This window comes from Schistocerca americana, chromosome 2 (assembly GCF_021461395.2).
Source record: "Schistocerca americana isolate TAMUIC-IGC-003095 chromosome 2, iqSchAmer2.1, whole genome shotgun sequence".
Lineage (NCBI taxonomy): Eukaryota > Metazoa > Arthropoda > Insecta > Orthoptera > Acrididae > Schistocerca > Schistocerca americana.
Window position 1 is genome coordinate 558,794,171 of NC_060120.1, and position 23,234 is coordinate 558,817,404.

The 23,234-nt window shown below is 43.4% G+C and overlaps 1 protein-coding gene across 4 annotated transcripts in view; it reads left to right on the forward strand.

Moving 5' to 3' along the window:
• LOC124594984 (stimulator of interferon genes protein) overlaps nucleotides 1-23,234 on the forward strand; it is a 328,498-nt gene that overhangs the window by 74,074 nt on the left and 231,190 nt on the right. For all 4 annotated transcript variants that reach the window (XM_047133516.1, XM_047133515.1, XM_047133518.1 and 1 more), the window contains exon 3: nucleotides 10,656-10,773. In XM_047133516.1, coding sequence (XP_046989472.1) covers nucleotides 10,656-10,773 — 118 coding nt within the window. The remainder of the gene's footprint in view (nucleotides 1-10,655; nucleotides 10,774-23,234) is intronic.

The following is a 23,234-nucleotide window of genomic DNA, read 5'->3' on the forward strand; positions in this document are numbered from 1 at the left end:
ATCTTTGGGACTGCCTTCCAACAGTTGAAGGACTCCCATTTGTGTTGAACGGCTTACTGTTGCTTCCTACCTTTCCTACATCTACCATCAGATGCCTGGTGGCCCACTCCAGTGCACACATAGCACTCTGCTTGTCATCATTGATTCCTTATATGCCCATCCTGACCACATCTATAACATCTGATTTCAGAGGCAAACACTTGGTGGTCCATTCTTTTCTTTTTCTGCAGTATCCATCTCCTCAATATATGTCGCAGTCCTAAGAGTGGACACTAAATCCTCTGGATTTTACCTTCAAATCCTCTGTAACTTCTATGGGTTTATATCACACAGAAAAAGTCCACTGCTCTATTTTTCTGCCTCTTGCAATAACACCCTATTAACTTCCGCATTCTGGGTTGGTACACACGTCTTCGCATTCAGTCTACAGATTCTATCCGAGAATACTTCCGAAGACTCATAGCACTGCATACTAAGTTTCTCAAAAAAAAATTGTGCACTATTTTGCTTTTGGTACTGTTGGTACAGTACAGCAGCCTACTTCTGAAACATTTGTGCTTTACTGAAAGCCTCACAGTATACAACATATGCTTTGGTATCCCCTGCCAAATGCATACCAGCAACATACGGGGTTATTTCATTGACTACGCATGCACTTCCACAGCATCCCTAACATCCATCATAAAAATTGTCACATCCTCCAGTGTCTGCCCCAAAAGGGATTGATTAATCCAACCACTGCTGGGTCATATGGAACAGAAGGTGGGGCTAAATCCAGACTTATTTTCATGTGACTTTAATTGCAACTGAACCTGACTCACTCTTCCAGCTTCCAGCTCACAATAAGTTCAAAATTTCTATGCCTAATCATCGCAATCTACTCTCAATAAGCTACTAACCAGATGACCAATTCACCTGCACGAGAGAACAAGTAGTTGCTACAGTTCTGGTACACTGCAAATTGTGCCTAGACAAATTACAAAATGGGAACCTCCCTGGCACTAAATTATCAAGTCCAGCATTACTTCTAAAAAAAAAAATAAGTCCACAGGTTTCTGTGGCTTCACAAAAGTAGCTCTAAACATTGTGTACCCTAACTCACACAATTTGCTCTGACACCAAGTGCAAACACCAAAAATAACATAAGTAAAACTAGACACACTGCATCACATGTGCTGAGCTGATGCCACTGAACCCATATCAAGTGCCACTGACTCACTCACCGATCAACACTCAAAACTCACCAAAACCAAATCTCTCATCAGACCATAGTGCTGGATGTGGATGACCACTTTCAACCCAGCTTATTGTGTTGGGAAGTGAAATGACTTCTCTGACACCAAATTATTACAAGCCTCCGATGTTCAGGGTCGTAATGTACCGGGATGACCAAGACATGGTTTGGGAGAGAGGGGTGAATCACAGAGGAATGTGCAGAGATACACAGGCAAGTTTTGCATTGACTTTATTCTGTTGATGAATGCACAGTACATCTAGCGATGCAGGTGACAAATGCCGACACCAGAGTCTGCTGCTCTGGCACCTGGCTGCTCTGTCCTTGCAGATGTAATGGATCCTGTCCTCACCTGCTGGTGTGGCCAACAAAGTGTATCGTCTGCTTCAGAAGCCCCCACACCTGCCTTCGAGCTTGGCTGGCTATTCCCTCAAGGTCATGGTCACCATGTAGAGTGCTGAAGGGTAACAGCCAGCAGCCATCATTGTAGTAAAGCCTCATCAACTCCAGTTGCCCCATCCAGGGCAGTTCAGTAGGTGATTGAAGACAGCCTTGGACCTGCGAGAATGTGGAATCATGCCCCAGCTCTGCTCCTGCAGACAACAGCTTGCAATCCATCAAATGATGTCACCCAGAAAGCAGATGCAGGATGCCCCCCTGCACCCTGCACCCATGTGGTGCCTAGTTTCGGACCCGCCTCAATCCCGCCTCATCTGCAAGTGGTGTCATTTGCTTAATATCAATACTGTCAGTGCCCACTACCTGATGTTTACATCTACCTTTTCACTAAAGCTGCGCAAAATTTTCAAGAATTCCCCAAATTCATGCCTATACTAATCTGTGGTGCAGCAGATGCTAGTTGTTTAACCAAGAACAACTGTTTTCCAAAACGGCTTCCCCTCTCTTTAATTAGTTTAAGGGGGGTTGTACTATACTTCCTACATGGCTGCTTTACTTCCATACAGTGGAGCCTGGTGACTGACGCAACAGGCTGGCGGGCTGTGAAATTCATCACTAGGTGTTCATCACGATTGGCCTGCAACTGAAATAATCTTCATTCTCTCCAGTTCCAGACACAGGCAGAATGGTTTCACAACTGCTTGCCTTGAGCTCCTGGGCTCTTTCCTATGCCTCTGATGAAGTCACTGTGGAGAGGACAGGTGGGGTATTCCTTAACGTAACCTTTTCCTAGCCTGATTCAGCCTCCACACACAGGTTCCTAGGCACTGTTGTAAGTGTGACACACAGGTTTTTTGTAGCCCATCAGTAGCCTATACTGCACTTGATTACTTCACACCCATCTCCCCATTTGTTTACAATGCCTGCCAGGGATGCCACCTCATCTGCAAGTGGTGTCATTTGCTTAATATCAATACCGTCAGTGCCCACTACCTGATGTTTACATCTACCTTTTCACTAAAGCTGCACAAAATTTTCAAGAATTCCCCAAATCCATGCCTATACTAATCTGTGGTGCAGCAGATGTTAATTGTTTAACCAAGAACAACTGTTATCCAAAATGGCTTCCCCTCTCTTTAATTAGTTTAAGGGGGGTTGTACTATACTTCCTACTAGGCATTGATGTAACTTTACTGATTTTAGAGATGACTATGAACTGCCTATATACTGTAAAAATTAAAAATGTCTCTCTTATGAACATTGGTGTTACAACCCCAAGTTCAGCTATTCTGACAAATTACAGGAGTAGTGGTGAGTGGATGCTCTTGTACCTTTTTAAGATTATCTAGCTATTTCCAGTTTCCTGCATTGAGTTTGTTGGCAACATTTTATATACAAGAATGTAAAATTATTTTGAGAGCCTTGGAAAGGGATGCATAGTCTATATGTAATTCATTTTTGCTTACAGCATTGTAGTTGTTAATTTCACAGTGTATTCTGTATTCACTATTATTATGAACTACAAACACCAGATGAGTGTGAATCTGTTCTTATTTACTATGTGCTTTATGCACAGTAAGCTTTCCCATTTTCACCATGTCTCTTCTCCGCCCTATTAGCTGAATGGTCAGCACGTTGGATCGCCATGCACGGGGGCCCGAGTTCGATTCCCGGCTGGGGCGGGAGATTTTCTCCCCTCAGGGACTGGGTGTTGTGCTGTCCTCATCATCATTTCATCCCCATTGTAGACGCGCAGGTCCCCCAATGTGGCGTCGCACTCAATAAGACCTGCACTTGGCGGCTGAACTTCCCGTCTGGGAACTCCCAGCCACTGACACCGTACCATGTCTCTTTCTTTCTTCAGTACACTTAAGATCGATTACCTTTTTATTTCTGTCTTGTAATCCTTCTAAATTTAAAACTTTTCTTTTGAAAACATCTCATTGTGTATTTCTAAATGTTTTTAGCGTGTCAGTTCCTTTTCTCAGCGATACTTGAAGTTTTTATTTTGTCAGCCTATTATCATTCATCCTGTATAAATGTCTCAAAAATATTGGTCTTCATTTTCTTATTGTTTCTGTTTTTTTTCAGTATTATGAAACATGTCTTCATTGCACCTCACTTTTCAGGCTTGTTTACTTCTTACTGGACCAACAATTTTCCTCATGGTTCTTCTCTAATATTTCTAATTTGTGGAGTTTAGTTTTGGCATCCACGTATGAAGAGGAATTGTAGTTTCACTTTCATGATGTAATGTTTTTCTTTTACATTTCTTGACATACAGTTTTTATTGTGAATAGTCTTTGTTGATCCATATTTTGTGAATCCTTTCATTTATGGCAGATTTTCTAATCAATTTTCTTGAATCATCTCTCCAAAAAACTTGAACTTTTTTGATTGATCTTATCTATTACAGATATTTTAGAACCTGTGACTGTTAATTGAATGTAAATACATAAAACTGCAACCAGTCACTTTTTTGAACAGTTATTTATTATTCTATGAATCGCTTTTCGGACCTTTTCAGGTTCATCTTTAGATGGTTGTCTGGAAGTTACATATCTATTTCTAGCATAAGGTGGGCGTTGGCTCTGTGACAGGAAGATGATACATGTGTTAATGTATCACCATGAGTATAGTCTTATCTGTCAATATGGATGCAAAATTTTAATTTTGTCCTTACTGCGGCAGCATGGGCAGCTTTTTTTCAGGTAGTGTCAATCTGTCTGATTCCATTGTGATGGTCAGTTGGTACATCACTTCAAACATTTTTACACAATATGTATTGCATTTACACTCTGATAGTAAAACTTTGGTCATAAAAACAGCTGCTTTTCATTGTAAATACTATAACTGTGTATTATTTTATTCCTGGGCATTCATGTTGATGCCAATCTTGATTAAAGTATTTGCTTGTAAATTGACTGTATTATACATTATTAGACATTGGATCACTTGAAGTTTGTTCTTGTAACAATCTATTTATTTTATTTTGAACTATCATGTTAACACGAGTTCTGATTAAAGTATTTGTCCCTATATTGACTGCAATATGTGCAAAGAAAAACAAATAATATCTCTGACCAAAGAAGACCTATATCATATCTTTGTGTCAAGATATGTGTAACAAGCAACTGTTGAATGACACATACTGGATGCTGGCAGAATTTGTCTATCACAGTGTAAATGCATGCATATTGTGTAGAAATGTGTGAACTGATGTACCATCTGGCCATCACAGTGGAAGCAGACAGATGAACACTGACAGAAAAAATGCATCCATACTGTCATAGTAAGTACAAAACTAAAATTTTGCATCCATATTAACAGAAAAAACAATACTCATGGTTATAAATTAACACATCTTCCATCTTCTTGTCACAGAGCCAGCACTCAGAATTATGCTAGAAATAGATATGTAACTTCTGGATAACCATCTGAAGATGAACCTGAAAAGGTTTGAAAAAAAGTTCTTGGAATAGTAAATAACTATTCAAAAAAGTGACTGGTTGCAGTTTTATGTATTTACATTGAGCTTTTTATATTCTTTTATGCGACCACTGATTCTTTTTCTTTCTCTTCAGTGATTGCAGGCCCTGTAGACCATGTGCTGCCTCACTGATCTGCTACCATCTTCTTCTATCTCTTGCTGTCTCTCTCCATCCTGTGGGGTTTTCTAATGCTGTAACATTCTTCTCTATGTCATCTTTCCACTGTATTTGAGGTGGCCCAATGGTATTGCCTGTAGAGTGTATTAAAATGCCTTTTTAGCATTTCTGTTGGTTTCCATTCTAGCCACATGTCCAGCCCATTGCAGTCTCCTACTTTTTAATTTCTGGACAATAGTGGGTTGCTTCATTAATGATAAATTTCTTTCAAACTTTCCATATGTCATTCCCCAACACAGGTCCCCAAACTTTTCTAATCACTTTTCTTTTGAAAACATTCAGTTTTTCTCTTTCTTTCCTGGTTAGTGTCCAGCTATCTGAACCATACAGTACTACAGGGAAAATGATGGTGTTATATATCTTCATCTTTGTGGCAATTGACAAAGCTTTACTTTTGAGTGGGCTGCTTAGAGCATACAGACACATTGATTCTGAGGCTATTCTCTCATTTCTTTCCAGTGTTACCATATTTTTACTGCTGAAGTGCAATCCAAAGTATTTAAAATGATGAACTTCTCTGAATCTACACTCCTGGAAATTGAAATAAGAACACCGTGAATTCATTGTCCCAGGAAGGGGAAACTTTATTGACACATTCCTGGGGTCAGATACATCACATGATCACACTGACAGAACCACAGGCACATAGACACAGGCAACAGAGCATGCACAATGTCGGCACTAGTACAGTGTATATCCACCTTTCGCAGCAATGCAGGCTGCTATTCTCCCATGGAGACGATCGTAGAGATGCTGTATGTAGTCCTGTGGAACGGCTTGCCATGCCATTTCCACCTGGCGCCTCAGTTGGACCAGCGTTCGTGCTGGACGTGCAGACCGCGTGAGACGACGCTTCATCCAGTCCCAAACATGCTCAATGGGGGACAGATCCGGAGATCTTGCTGGCCAGGGTAGTTGACTTACACCTTCTAGAGCACGTTGGGTGGCACGGGATACATGCGGACGTGCATTGTCCTGTTGGAACAGCAAGTTCCCTTGCCGGTCTAGGAATGGTTGAACGATGGGTTCGATGACGGTTTGGATGTACCGTGCACTATTCAGTGTCCCCTCGATGATCACCAGTGGTGTACGGCCAGTGTAGGAGATCGCTCCCCACACCATGATGCCGGGTGTTGGCCCTGTGTGCCTCGGTCGTATGCAGTCCTGATTGTGGCGCTCACCTGCACGGCGCCAAACACGCATACGACCATCATTGGCACCAAGGCAGAAGCGACTCTCATCGCTGAAGACGACACGTCTCCATTCGTCCCTCCGTTCACGCCTGTCGCGACACCACTGGAGGCGGGCTGCACGATGTTGGGGCGTGAGCGGAAGACGGCCTAACGGTGTGCGGGACCGTAGCCCAGCTTCATGGAGACGGTTGCGAATGGTCCTCGCCGATACCCCAGGAGCAACAGTGTCCCTAATTTGCTGGGAAGTGGCGGTGTGGTCCCCTACGGCACTGCGTAGGATCCTACGGTCTTGGCGTGCATCCGTGCGTCGCTGCGGTCCGGTCCCAGGTCGACGGGCACGTGCACCTTCCGCCGACCACTGGCGACAACATCGATGTACTGTGGAGACCTCACGCCCCACGTGTTGAGCAATTCGGCGGTACGTCCACCCGGCCTCCCGCATGCCCACTATACGCCCTCGCTCAAAGTCCGTCAACTGCACATACGGTTCACGTCCACGCTGCCGCGGCATGCTACCAGTGTTAAAGACTGCGATGGAGCTCCGTATGCCACGGCAAACTGGCTGACACTGACGGCGGCGGTGCACAAATGCTGCGCAGCTAGCGCCATTCGACGGCCAACACCGCGGTTCCTGGTGTGTCCGCTGTGCCGTGCGTGTGATCATTGCTTGTACAGCCCTCTCGCAGTGTCCGGAGCAAGTATGGTGGGTCTGACACACCGGTGTCAATGTGTTCTTTTTTCCATTTCCAGGAGTGTAGAATGGTGGGCAATTTCAAAGTGTGGATTTGGCCTTATGATTAGACCTATTTCTTTATATTCTGTTTTCTCTTGGTTTATCAAGAGTCCCATTTTACTGGAATGTGCCTGAGGTATATGTACGTGGCCTTCCGCTCTTCTGATTCATCGATTATGACCACATCATCTGCATATGCCAGGAGTTTTACTTCTCTGTATTCTAATCAGAGACAATTGTATAACTATAAATTACTCTCTCAAGCCACTTTCTCCAATGCAAATTTGAAGAGAATGCATGAAAGACCATCTCCTTGTTGTAAGCTGGTTTGGTTGGGAAGTATGGATCCTCTGCACTTCACTACTGCCTGTGAGTCATCCATGCACAGTTGAATCATCCTAATGATTTTAATAGGTATCCTAGATTCTCTTAATGTGTTGTAGTGGTTATTTCTATGGATGCCATCATAGACTTGCTTGAAATCAATGAACAGACAGTGAATGCTTTTGTTAAATTCTCAAAGATCTGCCATAGAGTAAACAGATTGTCATTCATGGAACAGTTGGTTAAAATCCAGCCTGTTACTCTTGAATAGTGCTTTCTGTGTAAGGTATAATTTTGTTGAGAATGTCATTGACAGAACTTTATATGTTATGTTCAGCAGACTGATTCCTCTGTAATTTCCACATTCCATTTTGCTTCCTTTCTTGTGCATGCGGAAATTATTGCAGTTTTCCAGTCTTCAGGTAGCCTTTCCGTTTTCCAGTTCATTGTGATAAGGGTATAAATTTCTGTATGTAATTTGTTTCCACCCTCTTCTAACATCTCTACTAATATCTGGCCTTGCCTGCAGCCTTGTTTTTCAGCTTTTGAATGGTGTGTACCACTTCCGGTTGTGTAATGTGTATTTTTCAGTACTACTGCTGTTACCCATGATCACTGCGTAGTTGAAAGTTATGTGTCACTGCAGTTTAACATTTCTGAGAAATACTCTTTCCATCTTGCTAGAATGTCTTCAAGCTGTGTTAGTGTGTTTTGATTTTGATCTCTTATGAATAGGTTTTCACTTTGATAATGTCTCTTACTGTTCTTTGTATACAGAAACAGCTTCTTTGAGTCTCTATTTCTGCTTTCCACTTCTGTATATTCCAAGACTACAGTTAGATATTTCCTTTTCTCTGTTTGTAGAACTCTTGCTGTCTCTCTTCTCACTATGTTGGTCTCTTTTGTGTCTTCACTCTCCACATTATGCAGCTACAGCATACTGGCTTCTTTCCTCTTTTCCACTGCTCTCTGACATTTTTTGTCGAACCATTTCCGTTTCTTCAGTTTCTTTTTATTGTCCAATGTTTTCTCTGCTGCATCTGTTACTATTGTCTTTATTCTGTCCCAAGTCTTCCCACCTCTATTTTGCTCCCCAACTTCCTGAAATGCTGTAAACTGGTTGTTAATTTCAGTCACGGTGGTTTCTTTACCAGACAATTCCTTCAGTTGTTTTACATCAAACTTAAGTTTTGGCATGGATTTTGGTTGCTGATTCCAAATAATCTTGATTTTCATCTTTCCTGTCACTAGGAAGTGATCTGAACCACAATCTGCTCCTTTGTATGTTCTGACATCTCTTGGTCTGCCATAACATGGTCAATCTGATTTACAGAGTGGCCATTAACAAACCACTGGTCGCCAGTAATAATTTTAGTGTTATATTTTTTCTTAGTGATAAATTTATTTTTGTCTACAGTGATACTTAAAACTGCTCCACCAGCTATCTGTTCCTAGATATGTGTTTCTGTATATGCTAGATTTCAAAACGATAATAAAAAATCATCTGGAAATGGTGGGCAGTATACTTCTATACACTGTTTCTTTTATCCCAGTTTTATTGGTGATACCTGATGGTCTTTAAATTTTTCATTCCCAATTCTTAATGTTTTTGGTAATGAACAGGCAAAGAAGACTGGAGATAGGCCATCACCTCATTTACACATCTGTTTTTAAAGAGCATGAAATTCTTAGGAATAAAGTGTACTTTTCACAGGATAGATTAGCCAATTTAGTTTTAAATTTTGCCATGTCATATTTTGTTATTTTTATTTTTCATGAAGATGACAGGCTTGTTGGAACTTTGATAACAGAATGGTGCCATTTACCAGAGATTTAGTTGTGTGGCATTTTCTTGATTATAGTCAGTCTTGCGTATTAGCTGATTTCATTGAATGGTGCGCGTCCATGCAGTACTTTTACCTCAAATGTCAGTCGTGCTTGATTCAACCTTCTGTTTGAATTCACCCCATCTGCCTTCGAAGAGAGAGAACTGGGCCCAGATTGCCATAGGATTTCTTTCAAAATAGCCAGACTAAGTAATTGGTATTGACTCTCAGTGTTCTTTTGTTATTGACTAGTATTACTACTAGTGTTTGTTGGGCATAGTTTTGCTGCTGTTTGATAAGGAGGAGATTTTTAATCATTATTTATTAAGTTTTTCAATTCTGATGAACATTTGTGCACACGTTGGTCCACCTGAATGTAGGTTTGATGGCTTCCATTACAAAATATACACATTTGAATTCCACATAGCAAAATACAGTGACATGCGATAGAAGAATACTGTGTGAAGAAGTGTTGCACCGCAATTCAGCACACTTATGACTGAATGTCTTACGTTTCCTCAAACATATATGTCTTATATATAAAACTTTTCAGAAAGATGTGCGCTACAAAATGAACCTATTTTTGAAAAACTGTCCTTTTTTTTAAAAAAAAAATTTCAACATCCTATCTCAAATGTTCAATGGGGGAAGGTGGCCGCCACTAACAAGTTTTTGCCCCGGTTCAGAAATATCATGGATCCAGCGCTGCCTGTGATGATATTCGAGCTGTAACTTTACTTGCTGTCAGAACTGCAATGACCTCTGCCAATTAGCACGTGGAACAAGCCTTTAATCTTGTTACACTTAATGGTTTTGCCATTATGACTTAGGAAACTTGAAACCTTAATTCACTACAGGTAACTGTTCAATTGGTCCATTCAAAATAGATGTGACCAAAATCTTCTATTATACTTTTCCAACTATACTAATACTCAGTCAGTAATAACTGCCTGTTGAGAATACATTAAACCCTAACCTTTCTTCCATTTACAGTGTTTAGATTCCACTTTGTATTTAAGCACTCTTTAATCTCAGATTGTCTAGGGAACACTAGAAAATTATTTTAAAATGAGTTTTGGAGAACTGTAATTGTGGTTCATGGCATGAGATGCAGGAATCATTGTACTGAAATTTGTAATGTACACATTACCTGCTACAGTATGTTGTAGGATATCTAGCTGTCAAAAGAGTCTCATAGTTAGCAATTTAATAATTTAATTTCAATTTGTGAATTAGCTGTCGTGTGAAAATTTGACTATTCAGATTTTTGTTTTCTAGGTTGTGGAAGAATACTCCAATAACACTGTTGTTTACCCTAAAGGTCTGCCAAATGACAGAGGGTCGCGTAGTGTGTCCTGTGGAGTACTAATTGTAGTTGTACTGGTAGCAATAGCAGGTAAGCATATACGTTTGTTGCGTACATATTTAAGTTATATGTTGTTGTGATTCTTTCCTTTTTCACCTTTTCCATATTCCAAAGCCAAGATCAGTAAAAGACTGATGTTTAAAAGTAACTTGAACATATCATTGTACAAAATTATCAAAGGATGAATAATAAATAATAATAATAATAATAATAATAATAATAATAATAATAGAGCTAAAACTAAACAAAGGTCACTACACTACGCATACATTGATTACCAAAAAGCTTTTGATAGTATACCCCACTCATGGTTACTACAAATATTGGAAATATACAAAGTAGATCCTAAATTGATACAGTTCCTAAAAATAGTAATGAAAAATTGGAAAACCACACTTAATAGCCAAACAAATTCAAATAATATCACATCACAGCCAATACAGTTTAAGCGTGGAATATACCAAGGAGACTCATTAAGTCCTTTCTGGTTCTGCCTTGCTCTGAACCAACTATCCAACATGCTAAATAATACAAATTATGGATACAATATTACTGGAACATACCCACACAAAATCACACATTTGCTATACATGGATGATCTAAAACTACTGGCAGCAACAAATCAACAACTCAACCAATTACTAAAGATAACAGAAGTATTCAGCAATGATATAAATATGGCTTTTGGAACAGACAAATGTAAGAAAAATAGCACAGTCAAGGGAAAACACACTAAACAGGAAGATTACATATTGGATAACCACAGCGACTGCATAGAAGCGATGGAAAAAACAGATGCCTATAAATATCTAGGATACAGACGAAAAATAGAAATAGATAATACAAATAAAAGAAAAATATAGACAAAGACTAACAAAAATACTGAAAACAGAATTGACAGCAAGAAACAAGACACCCCCCTGCGGGTTCGGGGGTAAGAATACGCCTGCGGTATTCCTGCCTGTCGTAAGAGGCGACTAAAAGGAGTCTCAAACATTTCGGCCTTAATATGTTGGTCCCCTAAGGGGTTTGACCACTCTCTTTCAAAATTTTCTGTTAGTGCGTACCATTTGGGGAAGGACGCCTTACGTGGTGTATTATATATCCATCTTGCCCTAAGATCTGGCACACCCGATATTGTCATGGAGTTGGACTTCCATCGAGCTTCCGGCCACATTGGCTGCAGTGTGTTCCGGGTAGCACACACCCCTCCATTGTGCACTTCCATCTTTGCCCTCGTGATATACATGGATATTTCGACACCCGACATCCAGCACGGTAGCCAGTCCGTTGTGGTGGGGTTGTCATGTACCCTCTTGGTGGTAGCCCCCTGACTACACAGGGATCGCACTGCTGATGCCTGAGCTACTACCTCCCCACGTATGCCGAGGAGTCGATGCCTATCCCTCTGGGGCATCGGGACTCCCGGCAAAGGCCATCCTGCCAGGTGGTCTTTGCTGCGACTGGGTGGCACCCGTGGGGAGAGCCCCTGGTCGGAGTGGGTGGCATCAGGGCGGATGACCCGCAATGAAGCGTGGTATGTCATCTCTCACTGGTGGGCCTCCACCAGCAGTCTCTAAGCGATCGAGGTCTAACCTCAACGGGAAATTTGATCAGAGATCGTTTCCCTCCCAGGCCACTCCATGGGAGGAACGTCTGGCTAAAGAAGGCAGTGGAGAATATTCACCCCGGTACCTCGTGTGTACGCGGGTTGATGGAGAATCGTTTATGTCGGCCAAGCCCCAGTTTTTTGTGGAGCATTTAGAGGACAAGTTCAGGGAGGTGGAGGGCTTGTCCAAAATGCGCTCTGGTTCTGTGCTCATCAAAACGGCATCCTCTGCCCAGTCACGGATGTTGCTCAATTGTGACAAGTTGGGGGATGTTTCAGTTAGCATCACGCCGCATAAGAGTCTCAACATGGTCGAGAGTATTATATTCCACAGGGATCTTCTTCTGCAGTCCGATGATGAATTACGCGCGAACCTCGAACGACGAGGTGTTCACTTCGTCCGGCGCGTCCATCGGGGTCCGAGGGATAATCAGGTAGCCACCGGTGCCTTCATCTTGGCCTTCGAGGGTGATGTCTTACCTGAAAAGGTTAAGGTGATGGTTTACTGTTGTGATGTGAAGCCATATATCCCTCCTCCGATGCGGTGTTTTAAATGCTGGAAGTTTGGGCACATGTCATCTCGCTGTACTTCCGGCATCACCTGTCGAGATTGTGGCCGTCCTTCCCATCCCGATACTCCATGTGCTCCACCTCCTATCTGTGTTAACTGCGGAGAACACCATTCCCCCTGCTCACCGGACTGTAGGATCTTCCAGAAAGAAAGGAAGATAATGGAATATAAGACTCTGGACTGCCTGACGTACACCGAAGCAAGGCGGAAATATCCTGTGCCCATGACATCCACCTATGCCGCTGCTGCAACACCGGTACGATCCTCTCCCATGTCGTCACATACTGTTGCCTCTCAGCTATGTCAGAATGAACCGGCCCCCTTGGTTGTTGGGGGCACTTCCCCCTCTGTTGCTCCTGCTCCACCTACTTCAGGAGCAACACCACCCAAACCATTGGGGACATTCGTTCCCCCTTCCCAGCCAGAGAAGCGTGAAACTTCTTCGGCTCCTCTAGCCAGGAAGGGGTCCCTTGGGGCCCTCCCATCCCCAGCTTTGCCCAGTGCCAAAGCGGACACCGGCAAATTTTTGAAACAGCAACCGGTCGCTGGTCATAGGGCTTCACGGTCGTCGTCCGTCCCTGAGACTGACTCAGTGGGGCCCTCCCAGCCAGACCCTCCAAAGGCACAGTGTGCAAAGCAGCCAAAGAAAAAGGCTCCCATGCATCCTGACATTGCGGTGGCACCTGTCCCACCGCAACCTTCCACCTCTGCGTCTGAGGACGGGGTGGAGATCCTTGCGTTCGCTGAGGACCTCGATCTCGCCGGTCCCTCAGACGTCATGGATAGCACTAGCACAGGTGCTCAATCGGAGGCAGCAGGTGACCCAGCGGCGTAATCTGCCTTCCCAGTCCCGTCACGCCTTTCTCAGCCATGGACAATACCATCCTCCAGTGGAACTGCAGCGGTTTCTTCCACTATCTAGCTGACCTTCGCCAACTTATCAGCCTTCACCCTTTCTTCTGCATTGCTCTTCAGGAAACTTGGTTTCCAGCAATGCGAACCCCCGCCCTCCATGGCTATCAGGGTTATTATAAGAACCGGGCAGCATATGAAAGGGTGTCTGGTGGCGTCTGCCTCTATGTCCTTCACACTCTGCACAGCGAGTCTGTCCCTCTCCAAACACCTTTAGAGGCTGTCGCTGTTCGGGTGTGGATGCCACAGGCTGTTACCATCTGCAGTCTTTACCTTCCATCGGATGGTGATGTCTCGCAGCATGTCCTGGCTGCACTGATAGCCCAATTGCCACCACTTTCTTGCTATTGGGCGACTTCAATGCCCATAACCCTCTGTGGGGTGGGTCAGTGGCAACAGGTCGAGGCGCCACCGTTGAGCATTTATTGTCGCAGCTCGATCTCTCGATTTTAAATGATGGTGCCTTCACACACTTCAGTGTGGCGCATGGCACATACTCCGCCATTGACCTTTCAATCTGTAGCCCTAGCCTCTTACTGTCTGTCCAATGGAGTGTGCATGACAACCTGTGTGGTGGTGACCACTTTCCGATCTTTCTGTCACTACCACAGCGTCACTACCACAGCGTCACTCTTCTCTCTAGTGATGACATTGATGCGGTGGTTCAATCGGTCACCACCGGCATCGTTACTGCCGCCGAATCTGCCATTCCCCGTTCTTCTCGGTCCCCTCGGCGGAGGGCTGTGCCTTGGTGGTCGCCTGAGATCGCTGAAGCGATTAAAGATTGCCGGCGGGCGCTCCAGCGTCACAAGCGACATCCCTCTGTAGACCACCTTATTGCCTTCAAACGGCTGCGTGCGCAGGCCCGCCTCCTTATCCGCCAAGGCAAGAAGGAGTGCTGGGAGCGGTATGTGTCCACCATTGGCCTCCATGTCACTCCATCGCAGGTCTGGGCCAAGATTCGACCCGTCTACGGCTATCGGACCCCTGTCAGCGTCCCCGCGCTCTCACTGAATGGAGCAGTTTGTACTGACTCCGACGTCATTGCAAACCGCTTAGCAGAGCATTTTGCTATGAGTTCCACTTCTGCGAATTACCCCCAGGCCTTCAGCTCCATTGAAGAGCGGATGGAACGTTGGAGCCTTTCTTTTCGCACCCACACTTCTGAATCCTACAATGCTCCATTCAGTGAGTGGGAATTTCACAGTGCCCTTGCTGCTTGCCCTGATACCGCTCCCAGGCCCGATCGCATCCACTGTCAGATGCTGAAACACCTTTCAGTGGACTGCAAGCGACGCCTCCTCGACCTTTACAACCGTCTCTGGGTCGAGGGTGAGTTTCCGTCGCAATGGTGGGAAAGCATTGTCATCCCCGTTTTGAAACCGGGCAAGAGCCCTTTGGAGGTGGACAGCTACCGCCCATTAGCCTCACCAATGTTCTTTGCAAGCTTCTCGAACGGATGGTGAGCCAGCGCTTGAATTGGGTACTGGAGTCTCAGGGCCTTCTGGCTCCGTCTCAGGGTGGGTTCCGTAAAGGCCGCTCCGCCGACGACAATCTGGTGAGCCTGGAGTCGGCCATTCGTACTGCCTTTGCCCGCCATCAGCACCTGGTCACTGTCTTTTTCGACATGCGGAAGGCGTACGATACGACATGGCGTCATCACATCCTTTCTACGCTTCATGGATGGGGTCTTCAGGGCCCTCTGCCGATCTTTATCCGCAATTTCCTGTCGTACCGTACCTTCCGCGTGCAAGTTGTAGCCTCATATAGTTCCTCCCACATCCAGGAGAACGGTGTGCCGCAGGGTTCTGTTTTAAGTGTCTGCCTGTTTTTGATAGCCATTAACGGGCTCGCTGCTGCCGTGGGAAGTTCTGTCTCCGCTTCCCTGTATGCTGACGACTTCTGCCTTTACTACAGCTCTATTGGCATTGCAGCTGCTGAACGTCAGCTACAGGGCGCAATCCGCAAGGCGCAGTCTTGGGCTGTAGCTCATGGGTTCCAGTTTTCGGCAGCCAAGACCTGCGTTATGCATTTCTGCCGGCGACGTACTGTCCATCCGGAGCTGCAGCTTTCTCTTAACGGCGAATTTCTTTCAGTGGTGGAATCACACAGGTTTCTGGGGGTGGTTTTCGATGCCCGGTTGACTTGGCTGCCTCATATCCGGCAGCTCAAACAGGCGTGTTGGTGGCATCTCAATGCTCTGTGATGTTTGAGCCACACCCGCTGGGACGTCGACCGATCTACCCTGTTTCGGCTCTACCAGGCGTTAATCCAGTCTCGTCTGGATTATGGGAGCCTGGCTTATGGCTCAGCTTCCCCATCTGCGTTGCGGGTGCTGGACCCAATCCTCCATAGCGGGATTTGCCTTGCCACTGGTGCTTTCCGCACCAGCCCGGTGGACAGCATACTAGTGGAGGCAGGTGTCCCTCCACTGTGGTTACGACGCCAACAATTACTGGCTGCTTATGCTGCCCATATTTTAGCTTGCCCGGGCATCCAAATTACCATGTCCTGTTCCCGGAGTCAGTCGTCCATCTGCCAGACCGTTGGCCCCAGTCGGGTTGTCCGATCGCCGTCCGCGTTAAGGAGCTTCTCTCTGGGCTTGGGTTTTTCCCTGTTCCACCTCCTTTCCGGGCACCTCTGTGTACACCCCCGTCGTGTGTTCCTCGCCCTTGCCTTCGGCTCGACTTGGCACAGGGCTCGAAGGACTCAGTCCCTCCAGAGGCCTTCCGCCGCCACTTTTATTCCATCCTGGCCACGTATCAGGGCTCTGGAATTGCTTACACTGATGGTTTGATGGTTGCTGGTCATGTCGGGTATGCGCTAATTCTAGGGGACCATTCCGAACAACGTTCCTTGCCGGGTGGCTGCAGTGTTTCCACTGCTGAGCTGGTTGCCATCTTTCGTGCCCTAGAGTATATCCGCTCCTGCTCAGGTGAGTCCTTCGTTATCTGTAGCGATTCCCTGAGCGGTTTACGAGCTCTCGACCAGTGTTTCCTTCGTTCTCGTCTGGTGATGGCTATCCATGAGTCCCTGCATACTCTTGTGCGTTGCGGCTGCTCTGTGGTCTTCGTGTGGACCCCAGGCCATGTTGGGATACCCGGCAATGAGAATGTTGACCGCCTGTGGAAAGAGGCCACTAGTAAATCATCTCTGGAGACTGGCCTCTCGGAGACTAATTTGCGGGCAGTCTTACACCGTGAAGTTCTTTCGGTTTGGGACGCTGAATGGCGCAATCTGCCCATGCCCAACAAACTCCGTCCAATCAAGGCGACGACGACGGTGTGGCGGTCACCCATGTGGGTCTCCTGCAAGGAGTCTGTTGTCCTCTGCCGGCTGTGCATTGGGTACACTCGGCTTACGCACGGCCACTTATTGCGCCGTGAGGACACACCTCTATGTCGCTGGGGCTCCGTTTTATCTGGGGTCCATATTTTATTGGAGTGTCCGCTTTTAGCTGTGCTCAGGCAGTCGTTCGCACTGCCTGACACGCTCCCTGCCCTTTTAACAGATGACTCTGCTACGGCTGACTTAGTTTTACGTTTTATTCGGGCAGGGGGTTTTTATCATTTAATCTAAGTGTTTCTGTTTTATCTTATTGTTTTGTGTTGATTCTGGCCTTTGGCCTCCGGTTTTAAACTGATTTTTTAATGTGTTTTAAGTGGTTGGCTTTTCCTTTTTTATTTCTATGGTCGGCCAACCACCGTCACACTCTGTGTGATTTTAGTTCGTTTTGTCTGGTCTTTATCTCAGTTTCTCTTGTTCTGTGTCGTCTGTGCTCTATTCTGTTAATCGTTTTTATTCTCTGTGGGTGTTTTTAGTACTTGGAAAAAGGGACCGATGACCGTAGCAGTCTGGTCCCTTTAATCCCACAAACCAACCAACCAACCAACCAAGAAACAAGACAAAAGCTATAAATACTTATGCTATACCAATATTGACCTACTCATTTGGAGTAGTGAAATGGAGTAACACAGACCTAGAAGCACTCAATACACTTACACGATCACAAAGCCACAAATATAGAATACATCACATACATTCAGCAACTGAAAGATTCACATTAAGCAGAAAGGAAGGAGGAAGGGGATTTATCGACATAAAAAACCTACATTATGGACAGGTAGACAATTTAAGAAAATTCTTTCTAGAACGAGCAGAAACTAGCAAAATACACAAAGCAATCACTCATATAAATACATCAGCTACACCACCTCACTTTCATAACCACTTCTACAACCCTTTAGATCACATAACATCAACAGATGCGAAGAAAGTAAATTGGAAAAAGAAAACTCTACATGGCAAGCACCCGTATCATCTAACACAGCCACACATCGATCAAGATGCATCCAACACATGACTAAGAAAAGGCAATATATACAGTGAGATGGAAAGATTCATGATTGCAATACAGGATCAAACAATAAACACCAGATATTACAGCAAGCATATTATTAAAGATCCCAACACTACAACAGATAAATGCAACTTTGCAAACAACAAATAGAAACAGTAGATCACATCACAAGCGGATGTACAATACTAGCAAATACAGAATACCCCAGAAGACATGACAATGTAGCAAAAATAATACATCAACAGCTTGCCTTACAACATAAACTTATAAAACAACACGTTCCCACATACAAGTATGCACCACAAAATGTACTGGAGAATGATGAATACAAATTATACTGGAACAGAACCATTATAACAGATAAAACAACACCACATAACAAACCTGCATCATACTCACCAATAAAAAGAAGAAATTAACACAACTAATCAAAATATCCATACCCAATACAACAAATATACAAAAGAAAACAGGAGAAAAAATTGAAAAATACATCCAACTGGCTGAGGAAGTCAAGGACATGTGGCATCAGGATAAAGTTGACATTATACCAATTATACTATCAACTACAGGAGTCATACCATGCAATATCCACCAGTACATCAATGCAATACAGCTACATCCAAACTTATATATACAACTACAGAAATCCGTAATTATTGATACATGTTCAATTACCTGAAAGGTCCTAAATGCAATATAACATATACCATACAGTTAAAAGGAAGTCACGCTTGATCAAGGTCCACGTCACTTTCCATTTTTAACCAGACTTAACGTCTGAGAGAGTAAAGAAATAACAATAATAATCAGTCAACCTTTCATCAGTAAATCTCTCTATATTCTGTATATCACTGTTAACATAACACAGAACTAACACTGTTAAGAAATCAGACATAAGACAGAATGGAGCAGTGTTGAGCGTAAGCATGATGAGTAAAGACAGAAGTGTTTTATCGCTTCTGTCAGCGGGAAGTACCATGAGTTAGTGGAACAAGTTTGTCTCCAAAGAAGAGGCACAGTTCATTCCATCAATATTTGCATTGTTGTGCAGATATTTTCAGTGCAACACAGACACAAAGTTAATTGAGGGTAAGAAATTAAAGAAAATTCAATTACTCTTTAATGACCCACATAAGATCACGAGTCGCTTATATCAAAATATTCAGTTAATATCCATGAACAATGCCCAAAATTTTGTGATAGAGTTTAGGCCTCCTCCACCCCATGAACCATGGTCATTGCCTTCGGTGGGGCAATTTGTGTGCCTCGACGATACAGATAACCATACCATAGGCGCAACCACAACATAAGGATATGTGTTGAGAGGTCAGACAAACATGCAGTTCCTGAAGAGGGGCAGTAGCCTGTTCAGTAGTTGGCTGATTGACTTATGTGGCCTTGTAACATATACCAAAATGGTCTTGCTGTGCTGGTACTGTGAATGGTTGAAAGCAAGGGAAAACTACAGTCATAATTTTTCCCGAAGGCGTGTAGCTCTACTGTATGGCCAAATGACGATGGTATCCTCTTGGGAAAAATATTCCAGAGGTAAAACAGTACCCCATTAGATCTCTCGGTGGGGACTATGCAAGAGGATGTTGTCATTAGGAGTAACAAAACTGGCATCCTACAGATCGGAGTGTGGAATGTTAGTTCCCTTAATTGGGTAGGTAGGTTAGAATATTAAAAAAAGGAAATCGATAGGTTGAAGTTAGATGTAGTGGAAATCTGTGAAGTTCTGTGGTTCACAGAACAGGACTTCTTGTCAGGGGAATACGGGGTTATATATATTTAAAATCAAATAGGAGTAATGCAGGAGTGGGTTTGATAATGAATAAGCAAATAGGAATGTAGGTAAGCTACTGTGAATAGCGTAGTGAATGCATTATCATAACCAAGATAGACAGTAAGCCCACACCCACCTCAGTATTACATGTTTGTATGCTATGTAGCTCTGCAGGTGATGAAGAAATCGAAGAACTGTATGATGAGATAAAAGATATTATTCAGATAGTTAAGAGAGATGAAAATTTAATTGTGATGGGGGACTGGAATTAGATAGGAGGAAAAGGAAGATAAGGAACAATAATATATGAATATGGACTGGGGGAAAGGAATGAAAGAAGAAGCTGCATGGTAGAATTTTGCACAGAGCATAATTTAATCATCTGTAACACATGGTTTAAGAACCATGAAAGAAGGTTGTGAAGTATGAAACCAGAATTTCCCTATAGATGGTGCTAGGCATTGGTGTAGAGCCCATGAGACCACGACTGCAGCACTGTCTCCTTCCTGTAACAGCTGACGATGAATGTCAGCACGCAGTAAACCAAGTTCCATGCATTGGTATCTGATAAACCCGTAAACATGTTGACTTTTGTGCCTATGAACTAAGATTTGTGGACAGCATAGGTTATCTGTTATCATTTGAAGAAAACTGCTGCAGAACCACACTGAATGCTTGTCAAAGCTTTTGGCGAACATGCCCTTGGGAAAACACAGTGTTTCAAGTGGTTCAAAAAATTCAGAAGCAGTGATTTCTATGTGAGAAATCACGAGTATGGGAAACCACTGAAAAAGTTCGAAGACTACAAATTGCAGGCCTCATTGGAGGAAGTTGATACTCAAAGTCAATAGTAGCTCACGGAACAATTGAATGTGATGCAGAAGGCTGTTTCTCTTCAGTTGAAAGTTATGGGAAAGGTGTAGGAAGTGTGAAAATGGGTCAGGCACGAACTGAATGAAAGACAGCAAGCAAATCAATATACCACTTGTGTAATGCTGCTCACCAGATACAAAAGGAAGTCGTTTCTCCATTGAATAGTTACAGGTGACGAAAAATGGATATATTTTCAGAATTCTAAGCATCATAAATCATGGGTGAATCCAGGCAAAGTATTGACATCCACTGCAAGGCCCAATCACTTTGGAAAGAAGACAATGCACTGTGCTTGGTGGGATCAGAAGGGTGTGATACATTATGAGCTGTTAAAACCTGGTGAAACCACTAACACTGATTGCTACCAACAGCAGATGATTGATTTAAACTGAGCATTGCATGAAAAATGACCGGAATATGGAAAAAGGCAACACAAAGTTCATATTGCTCCATGGTAACACCCCATCACACTCAGCAAAACGGGTCATGGAAATGATCGAGGGGTTCAGTTGGGAAATACTAGGACATACAGCTTATTCTCCAGACTTGGCTCTATCCGATTATCATGTATTTGAATTTCTGGGTCACGCTCTCACTGAACAATACTTCAATTCATAAGAAAATGTGTGAAAACGGCTCACTGAGTGGTTTGCTTTGTATAAATAGCAATGGAGATTTTTTTTTGAATAAAATATAGTTTATCAGTTTCAAACAAGAGATGTTTAATTATTGCAACCAAATTCTGGTTCATTCTTCTACAAGTGATATATGTGGAAGAGACCTGGATACACAGGAATGTTTCAGATTGATTATATGATGTTAAGATAGAGGTTTCAGATTTTAAACTGCAAGACATTTCCAGGGGATGATGTGGACTCTGACCACAACTTATTGGTTGTGAGCTGTAGATTAAAACTTAAGAAATGACAGAAAAGTATGAAATTAAGGACATGGGACCTGGTTAAGTTGAAAGAAGCGGAGACTTTCAGGAGTTTGAGGGAGCATTAGGCAATGGTTTACTGGAACGGGGGAAAGGAGTACAGTACGGCATGAATGGATAGTTTTGAGAGATGAAATAGTGAAGGCAGCAGGGGATCAAATAAATAGAAGACAATGCCTAATAGAAAGTGTTGGATAACATAGGAGAAATTGAATTTAATTAATAAAAGGAGAATATATAGAAATTCGGTAAATGAAGCAGGCAAAAGAGAATACAAACATCTAAAAAATGAGATTGACAGGAAGTGCAATATGGCTAGGCGGGAGTGGATAGAGGGCAAATTTAAGGATTTAGAAGCATGTTTCACTTGGGGAAAGATAGATGATGGCTACAGGAAAATTAGAGACCTTTAGACAAAAGAGGGGCAGGCGCATGAATGTCAAGATATCAGATGGAAAACCAGTCCTGAGCAAAGAACGTCATTTATACAGGTGAAATACCCACAGTGTGCACAAGTTATGATGCAGTGTTTCAGAGTGGGTTGCTGGGAAGTGGATTGGTAAGGCTGATATTAGACTATAATAAAATTTGATAGCATAATAGGGAACTTTGTCAAAGTTAGGCATTGGTCAAATTTTCTTTGATCAAATCTAGCTCCTCGCCTTAGATTTGATCAAAGGATGTGTTTGTCTTATGTTTACTGCATGGAGAAATCAACCGCTTGGAGTGCTAGCATTGCTGCAGCTGTCTGACACACAATGTTTATCAATATGACTCCTAAATTTACATGGTGTGTTGCATATACAGATTGTACAGCATCCACAATTTCATTATAGCTCTCACTTTTTATTCTGATTTTGTATTTGGGATGTCATAAGATACACAGTGCTTCATCTACCTCAAATATTTCTATAAATTTTGTCATACAGGGTGTACATAAAGTCCAGGAACACTTTCAATTATTTATTGCACAAGAACTAAACATTGTAAAGCTGTCATACATATTGCATTTTGAAGAGAAACTCTGAAAGTTCTTTTACAAACATTCAATATGCGAACCATGAGTGACCCGGCACACGTCAATACGGTAATTGAATTCTTGCCATACCCATCCCAGCATGGCATCGTGATTGTGGCAGTCGCTTCCTATAGTGTCTCCCAGAGCTCTGCTACATCACGTGGTAGAGGCGGTGCATACACCAGTTCTTTAATGTGTCCCCTCAGAAAAAAGTCACATAGAGTGAGAGCTGGTGATCGGCGAAGCCACTCCATGAACTCCAACACACAGAAAGCTCGCTCCGCACCTGAACTCACCATGTTTGCGACTAGCGCTGACAATCAGGAAATTACCAAATTACACTGTGGCAGTATACATGACAACAAAAAAAACTTTCAAGGTTTCTCTTCAGAATGACATATGTATGATGTCTGTACAAT